Source organism: Vulpes lagopus, chromosome X (assembly GCF_018345385.1).
Source record: "Vulpes lagopus strain Blue_001 chromosome X, ASM1834538v1, whole genome shotgun sequence".
Taxonomy (NCBI): Eukaryota; Metazoa; Chordata; class Mammalia; order Carnivora; family Canidae; genus Vulpes; species Vulpes lagopus.
Genome location: NC_054848.1, coordinates 5500386 through 5514544, shown reverse-complemented (window position 1 = coordinate 5514544; position 14159 = coordinate 5500386). Strand labels below are relative to the sequence as shown.

The window sequence follows — 14159 nt, the reverse complement described above, 5'->3', positions numbered from 1 at the left end:
CCAGGCTATGCAAAATCTGATCTAGTGAAAGCTTGTGATTCTGGGTGCGCAAGGTGGTTCTCCTCATTCAGCCTCTAGGATCTGACTAATGGCTGGTATAGGTTTCTTGAGTTATTGTGATTACGTGGGGGTCAGTATTGAGAAAAATGAGGATGATTGATGATCTGCCAGAGGACACAGATGTCTATGATCAAAGTATAATTTATTTTATTTTTTTTTTAATTTTATTTATTAAAGTATAATTTAAAAGTGTGTGTGTGCATGTGTGTGTTTACACTTTCTGGGTTTAGAATGACACATAGAGATAATATTTTCTAGCTATTGTTGAATTTTTGAGCACTCTGATTGCATATAAATGTTTTATTTCCCCGGTGGAAATGCTAATGTGTCAGGTACGTCTTTGGGCCATCTGCTTCTTCAATAAATAAATTTTCTACCAAGGGTCAGTTCTTAAGTGTCTTCAGGAGAAAGTTCATGTTCGCATGTCACCTTCCTAATTTGAGGGAAGAGCACCCACCCCTTGTTACTTCCCTGCCTTGGCCAAGCACCAACATCAGTTTTCTCTCATTGGACTTGTAATAAACGTGGCTTCTGCTGATTTTGGAATTTATGTGTGAATCTAGGCAGGATGTGCAAATACTACTGGAAGCTAATAATCAGGACATGACATTGAGTGACTCACAACTGCAAACAAATAGATTGTACTCATTTCCTATTTTTATTGTGAGAAATCTTTCCCTCTGATGTTGTAAGAAGGGTTTGTTGAGTACAAAGGAGGGAGGGACACTTCCAGGGGCGTGAACTTGTTTCCTGTGTTTTGTAATTAAAAACCAAGACACAAGGTGAAGATGACAGGTCATGACAAAATCACCTGAATGAATAGAAGACCTCCAGGGTGACACTAGCATCCCTGTCTCCTTATTGTAGGGTTCCTAAGGCTGTGGTTAAGCCACCTGTTTATAGTACCTATTGGGTCTAACTGTACAGAGCCTAGAAGATTCTTCAACAGTTCTGTAGGAAGAACTGCCATCCAGTCACTACAGGTGTCAGACCTGAAGCATTTGTCTGTACATGTCCACTTTTCCTGGTTTAAATCAGCCCACTGATACCCACTTTATGATTTTCCATAGATCTGTGTTCATAATAGCTTTTTAATAATGTTGGATGAAGAAAATCTGTGATTTTGAGATTTCAAGGAATTTTAAGATTATGTATTTTTAAAATAGTTTTTTTTTCTTAAGATTTATTTATTTAATTGGGGGGGGCGGGAGGGGGAGGAGCAGAAGGAAGGAATCTTGAAGCAGACTCCCGCCTCTGCCTGGCTCAATCCCATGACCTGTGAGATCGTGAAACTGAGCCAAAACCAAGAGTCAGATGTACAACTGGCTGAGCCACCCAGGTGTTCCTACTTTATGTATTTTTAATGTTTAACTTATTATTAAAAATTCAGAAAAATTATGAGTAAAAGGACTTCCACATACTATTTCTCTAAACCAGAGTGCAGCAAATGTTCTATGAAAGACGAGTAAATATTTTTTGGTTTCTTGGACATAAGGCCTGTCACAACTAGTCAACTCAGCTATGGTAGCACAGAAGTAACCAGAGGGAGTGTATAATATACGTGAATGGGCGTGACTGTGTTCTAATAAATTGTCGTTACCAAAACAGATGGTGTGCCAGATTTGGTCTCTGGTTTCTAGTTGCTGACCTCAATCTAGATTTACCAGTCATTAACTTTTTTGTGCCTGCCATAGTTGCTTTATCACATTCTATGTATTCATAGAAAAAAAAATTATATGTGTGCATGCCCTTGTAATTGTTATTTTGTTTCCAACCATTTAGGAACGAGTTGTATGACTCTTTTACCCCCAAATTCTTCAGCATGCATCTCTTCCATGACTGCTGTGGAATTACCAAATTCAGGGAAATTCACGTTGATGGAACACTTTTATTCCATATATAGCATTATTTTAAATGTTCCTGTTGGTGCCAGTAGCGTCTTTTGTAGAATTGTTTCATTTGATTTGGGATCTGGCGTGCGGTCTTGCTTTGCACTGGATTGTTCCATATCTTTAGTCCCCTTGAGTTTGGAAGCATTCCTTATTCCTTCTTGGTTGTTTCCAACATTGGTATCTTTTTTAAAGACTAGAGGCTTGTTGCTTTGTACAAGGAGCCTCATTCTGGATTTTTTTTTTTAAATTTCCTTGTGGTTCAGTTCAGGTTTTGCCTTTTGGGCAGGAATCCTGCCTTGAGAATGCTGTGTTTCTCCCATTCCTGGAGATGTCACTTTATGACTTAGTTAAAATATTCTCTGCCTGGTTTCTCCACTGTAAAGTGGTGACTTTCTCTTTGTAATTAATATCTTTTTGATTTGAGAAATAACCATGGGAGTATTATTTGAAGCTGCACTGGTCTGCTGAAATTCCTTAGTGGAAGATGAGGCAAAAAATCTGGATGCTAAGAAAGCATGTGTGGTCTTCAGTGAACCAGAATTCCATGACCTGTCTCAGGAGGCTTCATAATATACACAAGGACATGGTTAGGTGAGGAAGAGCTACAACAAGAGAGTAGTTTTCTGGTAAGAACTACCTTGATTAATCTTATTGTTCCGCTTCAGTTGCTTTTTGTTTATTTCTAAACACTTTCACTGAAATTAAAAGAGCTCCTGATGTTAGAGTTCCCTTTATTGTGAGAAATAGTTGCGATAAAAGGAGGCCCAGATTCGTAGATAAACATCATGGTGGGAGAGGAATTATCCTTTGATCGTTTCAGAGAAAGTTGATTTGTGATATGAAATGTCTGAGGCGTAACATTGTTGTTCAGGGTTGGCATGCTGATCCTCTGTGGTTTAGGCTCTGATGATTGTTCAACTGTACTTCCATAGGATGTCTGCCAAAAGATTTCATTATTTTGGCAAGACACAGCGCACTTTTCGACACACAGGATTGTAACAATTTCTATACCAATTTAGAGCTGGAGGGAGTCCATGAATACTTCTAAAGGCAGTAGGGTGCACATATTTTAGGGAATATATTGAAAAAAATCCACTTCCATCTAAAAACCAGATCTATAGTTTCCCAGAGAAATTGCTGCCATTAATTTAGGAAACAGAAATGGTCTTTGGAAACTTTTGTTGATAGCATTGTTATATGTTTTGAATATATAACTGTATGAAATGAGAAGTTGGATTTGTGTGTATGTGTGTGTGTGTGTGTGTGTGTGTATGTGAAACCTAAAGCTTATTCCTTATATCCAGGCAACAATGCAGATAAAAATTAAATGTAAATTATTAATTGCTTTCTTGTTATTCAACAGAAAATTTTTTTGTGAAGGTATACTATATGTGCTACAAAATGCGCACTACCCTAGTGTCAGATTTTTCCTTCTGATCCCACCTTCTGACCACACACAAGACTAATGCCACCCAACCCAAACCTAGTTGTTGGGATTTTGAGGGAAAAAAATTGGTACTTTTCTAATTCCACCTAAAAGGAAAAAAGGTAGATATCAGGGAAATATGAGAGAACTGAAATAAATTCTTTTTATGGGTCTTCTAGAAATGGAAGGCAACCAGATTCACCGAGTACCCATCTTGTGTAGGTATTTTAGAAGGTTGTCTTTATAAAATTTATTTCAAAATGATTGTCTTTGGCAAATATTATTCCATTCTTTTATGTGGCAGAAACCTATGGTTCAGAGAGGTTAAAATAAACTGGAATGGGGGGAAAAACATTTAGCAGGTTAATCCGACTTCAAGGATCCACGGTCTGTGTCTTGTCCTCAGACCTGCCAAAATCATGCACTTCTGTGCCCTTGTGTGTCTTATTCACCTACTGAAGACCTCTCAAACTCCGCTTTCAGAACTACATCTAGAAGGGCACATGCATCTGATCACTTTTTCACTGGGAAAACTCTCCCTGGAACAGCTGTGCTACTCCTGACCATCGTCTTGTATGTCCACATCCAAATTCTTACATCCTTATGCTGAACAGTGAAATTGCATGGCCTGTGTCCAATTATAGATGGGGCCATGGACCAAAATCGTGCTACCAGCCAATTGCCTCTATGAAGATGTGTTAGTTCCTGAATATGGAGGATGTAGGGTTGGGATAAATGCCATCAGAGAATCCTTGCATCTCTAAGATTCTATGTTTCCATGTTGTAGCCCCTGCAACATTCTTTGGGACCTTCATCAATTGATTATTTCCTGTTTCTCCTCCATCTTCAGTTAGACCTCTCCTCCACCTGATCCTTTCCTTCTCTTCACCAACATGTTCGACATTTATTTCCTTTTGCACTTGTGGCCTAGATTTTTGCTTATAAATAAACATGACTTATTTATGTAACCTTTCTAGGCAGTATAGAATTGGCAGCATTTTGTGTGTGTGTGTGTGTGTGTGTGTGTGTGTGTGTGTGTGTGTGGTTCGCAGATTTAGCAGACCCATCACCTAGCATGATACCATGGTAATTAAATTCTGCAGATATCTGTAAAGCAATGAATGAATGAATGATGTAGAGAGAACGAACAGAGTTTGTAAATGCTCATCATTCTTCAACCTTTCTCCAGAACTACATGTCCACAATTCCAGTAGCGTGTTGGGCATTCCTTCATGTATTTCATGTTAGAGTCTTGATTGCTCAGCTTTTCCTATGTTTGTTTATTCCCCACGCTCCATCTTAGAGACACCAAGAGTTCCTTTCAGATCAAGCTTAGAAGTTTTGGTGTATTTTCCTGTTCTCATTTGTCGCTCATTCCTACCTTTCACAGCAGACCAGCAACTGTGTCCATGAGCTTGCAGCTCTATGTTGCCTTTCCTAGGCTCATGTTCCTTTTCCTTTTATCCAGTGTCCTCTACTACCTAGATGGCATCTCAACCCTATACATGGTAGACAGAAGCTTTAGAGAACATTGTAAAAACTTCTACTCCAGTTTCATTTGCTGTAATACCTCACCTCTGTAATCTAACTCCTATTCCAACTCTCTTAGGGCTCCTGGACCCAGTTCCGATGTGGGGGGTTCCCCCCTCCCACATCACCAAGCAATTCCTGGATATCAGCAGCATGTTTGAGAATTCAACTCAATTCTGATGTTATCTATAGGGAGATTCCACCAAACCTATGAGATTGCCCACCTTGTGCCCAACTTCATAGGCCAATGTCAAATCCAGACCAGTGATAGATTGGAAGTTCCCACGACTCCCTCCTAGGGTTCCATCAATTTCCTAGAGCAGCTTACAGAATCCAGGGCAACACGTTAACCAGTTTATTAAAAGATGCGATACAGGATACGAGTTAACAGGCAAGTGAAAAGATATATAGGGTGGAGTCCCCCACAAAGGAGCTTCTGTCCTCGTGGAGCTTGGGGCCCAGCTCTGTGGCACATGGAAGTGTTCTGGTTGCCCAAGCATGAAAAATGTCTGAAAGGATAAAAAAAATAGTCCCCTTGTGGATTTTTTTGAATTGTGTGTGTATATATACACACACACACACACACATATATGTGTATAAAGTATATATATGTATAAATCTTTACGTGCATGTGTGTATATGTATATAGTTATATAACTATATATAACTATAACTAACCTATATATATATATATATACATATATATATATATATATATATATACATAAAGTAATCTCAACATCCAACATGGGGTTTGTACTCATGACCCTGTGATCAAGAATCATAGGTACTTTAACTCATCCAGCCAGGTGCTCCAGTCCTGTTGTGTTTTTATGGAGGCTTTATTACCTAGCCATGAGTGACCAAATATTGGCTGACTCAATCTCCAGCCCCTCTCTGCTCCACAGAAGTCAGCGGGTAGTACTGAAACTTCCAATCCTCTAATCACATGATTGGTCCTCCTGTCAATCAGCCTCTGTCCTGCGATGGGGGTGGAGGTGGGTCCTAAAGTCACCTTTCTTAATAACAAGACACCCATTTCACCTTTATGACTACTCTGATGCATTTTCAGGAACCATGGATGAAGATTAAATATATTTGAGAAATGTGTTTTGGTCATCTGAATGACCAAATATATGTATATTTTTTTTTCAAATATATATTTTTTATAAATCATTATATTGCACCAAGACCCAAGTTATCTTAAACACAAAGTGAGGCAAATACCTCAATGTTTTAGGACTATCATTGGCTCCTCATTGAGTTCCAAGGGCCCTGTTTCTAGCCTTGTATTTTACAGCATCTTCTCTTTTAGCTATCACACATCACATCCTCCACATATACCATCCTGGCCCCAGATCTGCTAAAATTGGTCAAGTCCCACTCCTCCTCCTAAGTTAATTCATGAGTCCTCAATTCTATGCAGTCCTCTCCAATTATCCCATATGGAAATACATATCACTTTTACAGTGTCTTATGGCACATTATTCTTCTCTTGGTTATTTTGTGCTGCATCACTTTAGACTTAGTCACATGGTTTCTCCCATGGAGATTATAAATTAATTTACGGCAGAATGACTGCCAATTTCCCCCCACCTTGAGACTAGATGAATACATTGCACATGGGAAATACTCATTTTTACTTGTTGATTTGGCAGATGTTAATTTGAATTGGTTGGAATGTACGGGATGCTGGTTGCTTTGTTTTAATGGGTTCTATTTATTTAATATAATATAATTATGGGTTCTGTTTCCTCGATTCTTGGACATGTGTGAAAATTTGAATTTTATAGTAACCTTTTGTGCTTCAGAATTTATTATAATTGCTATTAAGGTAATAGAATTTCCTTTTCTGGTAATGCAATATAAGGTAATAGAATTTCCTCTTACAGAAGTGTTTGGTTAAATGTAAGGTATGGAATTTTGTGCTAATCCATCTGGATGGTACCAAAGCGGTATCAGTAATTTCCCTCTTTGTCAGTGCTTTGGCTCCTAAGAGTGGGATCCCTTCGTCTGTGATATGAAACACACAGTCTTAATGGTTATGATTTCATTAAGTACCTTCATTTGTAACACCCAGGGCATTCTGGAGCTGAATCCTTTCTGGGATCATTATAATTCAGTAATCTTCTACATTTGCAAAGTACTTTTCAGTGTCCAAATCCTTTTCACATACATTACCTTATTAAGCCTTGTAGCACGTGGCATAAACAGCACAGTGTTCTGTAATGGAAAGAACATTCCTTTGAGTGTGCCAGAGTATGAGTCCAACTTCTAGTTCCTGAAATCTCAACCATAGTCACTTGCTTGGTTTACTCAGCCTCTCTACACTGCAGTTTCTCTCTCTAAAATGAAGGAATAACAGTATCTAATTTTACATACTTGCATAGATCTGTTGTTAGAGGTTCATTGAACAAATAATTTTAAAAGTGTTTTAGAAATCCATAAATGTTATGACACTCTTTGGCATCCAATAAAATGTTTAATATGAAGGATTGTATTCTCATATTTGAATTAGCAAATAGAGGCTAAATAATCTACGTGATTTTCTCACAGGTGTAGGTTAGAGAACATGGCAGAGATAGGGCTCAAACCCAGGCTTCGTGTGCCTCTGTTCTGCACCATCTGCGCTGCCACAGTGCATGGGATGTTCCTGAGAATCTTTTCTGTCATTTGCATGCTCAGTCCCACAGGCCTTGTGAAGGATGAGGAACGGTTAGCAGATACAGGCCCTCCCTAGGATGAGTTTATAGTCAGTTGGAGATAGTGTCACGTAATTACAACTTGTAGCATTTGTAAGATGTGAGCATTCTTGAGGGAAAGCTGCATGGTTGCAGAGGGGGAGTCAGTGCATGTTGTGTGGATACCAGTGGTCAAAACAGGTGATTTGAAGTTGCTGGTGGTTGGAGTGGAGGACAGACTAGACTCCCTTTAAGAAAGGTGTACAGTAGTAACCCAGTGGAAGTCGAGGGATCTTGTGTTTGGGGAACAGGAAAAAGACCAGCTTCGTGGAAAGTAATTCATGAGCAATTAAAGAGGCTGGGGAGGCAGGATTTGCTGATTGACCAGATGTTTTGAATGTAAACCATATACTTTGGGCTTAATTTGGTAATTATTGTCTAATTTTATCAGAGAACTCACATTATCAAAACCATGTCTTAGAAGGATGAATGTGACCAAAACATGTAGAATTGTGGCATAATTAGAAGTGACAGTTTTGAGTTAGCCTTTACTCCTCTGTCCCGGGCAAGTTGTTGTTTCCTAGGATCAACTCTGTTATTATGGCTAATCCACTGTATTTGTTGCCTTTTTTTTTTTTTTTTAAAGAAATTTCTCAACCTCAGCACTGTGAACATTTGGAGCCAGATAATTTTTTATCATGTTGGGGGGGCTAGCCTGTGCATTGTATGACATTCAAGCAACATGCCTGGCCTCTGCCAGCTAGAAACCGGTACGTCTCTCCTCCATTGTTTCCAACAACCATCTCCAGAAATCACCAAAGGGCATCACTGAGAGGGCAAAATCACTTCCATTTCAAACCACTTACTTAGAGCAATTAAAATAATTTATCTAGTATCTTCTGCTATAAATAAATTGCAGAAAATTACCTACACAGCATTATGCAATACATTTAATGAACAGTTGGAAAGGTTTACATAAAGTCAGCATCACTGGCTTCTCTGAAGTTTGGAGAGCTGGGCAATTCTGGATAAGAACTGAAAGGCAGTGAAGAGCAGTTGTGTCCTGAACATTGGGTGAGCTCTCCAGTTTACTGGTCTTCCTGCCACTCCCATTGTTCATAACTTACCCTCCTTCACTCTTACTCATTATCTGCTTGGTCCCTGGAAAAATACTTCCGCACTCAAATATGAGTGAGCCAGCTCCAGGAACTGCTTATAAAAACAATAAATTTATTTAACAGATGTTTATTGAGCTGCTACTATACATTAAGAATATCGCAGTAAATGTCACAGAGTTTCAGTGCTCGTGTGTCTTACATTTTAAAAGAATATTGTATGTACATGTTTGATATTGTGTATTTTGTAGTATTAATGTAATACAGAAGTATCATCTAAGGAAATGATATTGCAAATACAATTTTCTAGATTAAGTGAAAAATAATGGTGTCTATAATCCAAAGGATAATTTATGTGATTAGCTCCGTCAGCCAATTTTTAAAAATTTTCTCTCAAATTTTAAGTTTTCTTCATTTGGCTTAAGCAGTAACATGGGAAGAAATCATTTCAAAGAGTTGATCATCCTAAAATCTGAAAGCTTAAAACACTTGCTAAATTCAGTTACTGTTTTGTTTGTTCTGTAATTTGATCAGGGCATGTATAGTTGTGATATGCAGTAAATTCCAAAGCAGTTGTCTGCTTCTAGTTTTGTTTTTCTCATGGAAATAAGATTTGAGTCTGCCCTCTTTTGACAAAACTTTTTTTCTTTTAAATCTGGAGAAACAGGATGCTTTTTCTTCTTGTTTGAAGTATGAGAGAAATGGTAGGTTTTTGTTTTCTGTTTTTTGTTTTTTTAAATCTCCCTCCCCCTTTGGCGTTTATTGCAATCATTTTACCTGGCTGAGAGCACTACAAAGAAATAGAGTTTTGGCAAATTGGTCCTGCAAAGATTTACTCCAATTTCTACATCCAGACTTCTCTTGTCAGATAGTTTTCACAGAGGATTATTAAAGGAAAATGTTGGCTGTCATTAATAACATTTTGTGATGTATCTTTAGACACTAATTATTACTGGTTATTGGAAATGAGGCAAGCATGCAATTGAAATAGAACTTTAAATGAATTGTATATACTGATGCTGGACTCGGCATATAGAGATGCTGGATTAACAAGAAGACAAGTACGTTATATACTGCTTCCATTAGCATTTCACAAGCGTGCCTATTTTTGTAAATGATATTTGTTTTACATAAGGTATTTGTTCCACAGTCTGTCAGGAATAGGATTATGTGGAATTGTGGAGATATCAAAGGAGTGAAACTTTTTAATGCACCAATGTTTATAGTTGAGACAATGCAACTAAGCACATGTGTTCAAAATTACATTTTCAGCAGTGATCCAAAGCAAGAATGGTTTAATTATTTTGAGACATGGTTAGCCACATTGCACTGAGCAGTTTTACATGGAATGGATGTTTGTTGGATGTTTCCTAAATAAAATGATAAAGACTTAGTTTGTAAGTAGCTGAACTTGTGTCCCTGGAAAATCCCCACATCTTATGGAGGGGTCCTCTCACATCATAGGACACGTCCCCACCTGAACAAAGTCTCAAGGTATTCTGGAGAGTGCCATTTATTCACTTCAAATTGTCTTGAGAAGGAATTAGGTCTAGATATACTTACTAAGTGACCATTAAACTTTTTTTGGCTAGAAGCCAATGTCTTAAATACCGAGAAGTCTGAGGCTAAGGAATCAGACATACCTTTAGGAAACAAAACTAACTCTTGACAGAACTCAAAATATGTAAGAGAGACAAGTTTTTTTTTTAAGATTTTATTTATTTATTTGAGAGAGAGCTCCCATGAGCAGAGACAGAGGGAGAGGGAGAAGCAGGCTCACTGATGAGTGCAAGGCCCCATGCAGAGCTGATCCCAGGACCCTGAGATCATGACCTGAGCTGAAGGCAGATGCTTAACCCATTGAGCCACCCAGGTGCCCCAGCAGACAAGGTTTTAAGTGATTTCATTGTTGTTAGAAAAATAGTTTTCTTTTTAGAATTGTTATATTGACAAAAAACTGTGCATTTGTTTTAATATGCTTAGGACAGGTGAACACCAGGAAACTTGGGACAAGCTTGTGTAAGTATTGGAAGAGGTCAAATTTTTTAAATTAAAATATCTAAAAATGAATTGTTCATCTGCAACATTAAAGAATATAAAATCTGAGATGTTCTTATAAGAAATAGATTTGATGTTTTTTTTTAATGAAAAATAAGAGAAAATGTGGGCTCTCTCTTTTTTTTTTTTTTTTTAGAGAGCGAGAGAGTGCTAATTTGCAATGGGGGCAGAGGGAGAGGGAGAGAGAATCTTAAGCAGACTCCTCTTTAGGGCAGAGCCTGATGTGGGACTTGATCTCTCAACCCTGAGATCATGATCTGACCTGAAATCAACAATTGGTCCACCCTATGTACTGAGCCACTCAGACGGAGTCCATAGGACTTTTTTTCCCCCAGCAAATTCTATAGCTTCCCCAGCTTTATTGACATAGGATTTACAACCTGTACAGCTTTAAGTGGTATGATATGATGATTTGATACACATATATATTGGGAAATGTTTACCACAATAAGGCAGTTCTTTTTAAAATGTAGTAAGCATCAGAATTTCCTAGAGAATTTGCTAACAGAGATTCCTGGGTCCTGATCCCAGAGATTCTGTTTCTAGGTCTAGGGGTGGGCCATGAGTTTGCATTTCTGATAAACTGCAAGGTGATGTTCATATTATCAGTCATCGATCACACTTTGAGCAGCATTGCTCTGACAGATTGGCGGTTGACACATGGACAGTAGAGTCTTACAGTTTAAACTGTATCTTTATTTTAAAACAGAGGGGGAGGTGACTACCAAGTAGAGTGAAAAACAGTATCTGTATATATCCTGAATTCTAGAGTATACTTACCTGGAATCTAACTGAGAAGTTTGATCCTTATTGGGAAATTTACCAATAATGAAATAAAAATCATATAGATAAAATAATAATGACCTGATAGGAGCCAGGGGTATGCCAATGTTTAGAGAATGATATAAAACATAAAATTGAGAATCAAGTCTCCATTCACATTAATGGACTGTATTTTATATAATATATATAGTACATGTAGTATATATAGTGTTATAGGATAGATAGATGTGTGTGTGTGTGTGTATAGTTCCATGGTGTACTAGTATAGTATATATAATGTGTGCAGTATATATGTAGTATATATACACTATATTGTGCGTATTATTATTATACTAGTACTATATATAGTACTAAATGTAGTAATAAACTATTATATACTATATTCAACAATATTCTTTATATACATTTAATATATAATATGTATTAATATATACTATAATTATTATTACTATTAACATTCAACAATATTCTTTATTATTATTTACATACATTTAATATATAATATGTATTAATATATACTATAATTATTATTACTATTAACATGATTATTATTATTGAACAGTGGAGCCTGGTTATTATCTTTGATTAGTTCCTATGTATGGTAATTCATTTTAAACATATATTCAGACTTTATTCTCAATTCTGAAAGTCTCATGTCAGAGAGTTCATTCAATATATTTAGGTTGATTCAATATATTCTAGTATTTATTTCATAAATATTTATGTTAAGATACATTCAGTATATTTTAATAGAGTAATTAAACTGGATGCATGTAAATGCTGTTAGGTCCATTGAGCTAAAGATACTAGTTAACAATCATATGTTATAGATAGATATTTAGTACAATGCAACTTCACCCAGTCACCTGCAGGAGAATATATAGACAATACTCCTGTGTTACCATTTGTAAAGCAAGTTCGTGTTAAAGTTTATGAAAAAACAAAATTCTTCTGTGACAGCAACTGTTAGAAAAATTTCTTTTTTCTTTTCTTAAGATTGTATTTTTAAGTAATCTTGACACCCAGCGTGGGGCTCAAAGGCACAACCCCAAGATGAAGAGCTATGTGCTCTGCCAGTCAGCCTGCCACGCAGCCCTAGAAAACATTTCTTACTGAATAAAAATATTTCTCGTCTAAACTGTTCAGCCTGATGGTGAATGTCACTGCTTTTTCTACACATCTCCTCCAGACCATGCAACTTCTCATTTTCAGTTATGTTGAAATACACATTTTTTGTTTCTGTCCTATCATGCCGCTCTTTCTCAGATTCCTATTATACCCCATTCAAATGATCCCCGAAGTAGCTGGGTTTCCTAAACTAATTAGCAAAAGTAAGGAGTGCAGATTCTTTTCCTTTTGGCCCTGTTTCTTATCTGTTTATTGATTTACTTTTATTGTTAATCTCTCCTAGTGTCTGGAGCCCTGCAAGGAGTCCTGGGACCTGCGGAAGCAGCAGTGCCAGAGCTTCTGTGAGGTAAGACAGCTCTGGTGCAAGCCCAGAGGTACTCATGCAATGGCCTCAATCTGACAGTGCTCTGCTGGATCATTGACATAAAAGGGCATCTGCATTCCTCTGTAGGTTGGGAAGTTCAGTTTACGTCAGGGATGGGTGTGTGTGTGTATGTGTGTGTTGTGAATTTGTATAAAAAAGAAAAACGTCATTGAGCCTTCTTAAAATATAGTTACCTACTGCTTCCATTATTGGTTAATCAGAGAGAAAAAAATTATTACCTATGTGTAGGGACTAGAACCTTTTTATTTTTAAAAAATATTTTATTTATTTATTCATGAGAGACACAGAGAGAGAGGCAAAGACATAGGCAGAGAGAGAAGCAGTCTCCCTGTAGGTGGGGAGCCCTATATGGGATTCTGTCCCAGGACCCCGGAACAGCAACCTGAGTGGAAGGCAGATGCTCAACCACTGAGCCACCCAGGCATCTGTAGGACCTTTTTAAAGGTACAAACTATTGATACCCTCTCCTGACTTTCCAACATGACTTTTCTATGAGTAATTGCCCCATGATGTTGGAAGTTTTCATGCTGTTTGGGGGAGGCCACCCATTTGATTGGGAGTTGGGTTCTCAACATTTTCATCTCATCATTCACCCTTTGGGCCCCCATATCCTGGGCAGAAGACTTGCCTGCTTTTAACTGTATGGGAGGCATCTTACTTGCCCTGTGCTTACAGGTGGAGAATAAAGGGTGTTACTGTCCTGGACACATGCTGAAATCCTTAGTTGGGCTGAGAAGGGGAAGTGCCGCTTTGCTGGACTGTGTTCTCCAGAGCAGATCAGGGCTGGGATATGCTCAGATGCAGCCAGGAGGATGTGGAGCCAGGCTGACCGCCTGGTGACCTCCCATAGAAAGGAGAGTGGGAAAGTCCATGAGGCCCGGTGGGAAATAGCGCTCCAAGGGCCCACCGTGGCAATCACAGAAGCTCTGTTGAGGGTCATGGGGAGTGAGCGAGAAGTGATGCCCTGTGGCACCGGAGTGCAACGATGGTACAGGGCTTCTCTGAAGGGAACTGGAGACCAATAGGGAACTGCAGACGTCTGTGACCCTGCCTTTCCCCTGCGTGAAGCACTCATGGGATCCTGCCGCCTGCGTTTCACCA

The 14159-nt window shown here is 38.2% G+C and overlaps 1 protein-coding gene across 1 annotated transcript in view; it reads left to right on the top strand.

Moving 5' to 3' along the window:
• The window catches only part of ANOS1 (anosmin 1), a 182031-nt gene that overhangs the window by 92880 nt on the left and 74992 nt on the right, over positions 1-14159 (top strand). Inside the window, exon 3 of the mRNA XM_041740610.1 lies at positions 12957-13019. Within this exon, the coding sequence (XP_041596544.1) occupies positions 12957-13019 (63 nt within the window). The remainder of the gene's footprint in view (positions 1-12956; positions 13020-14159) is intronic.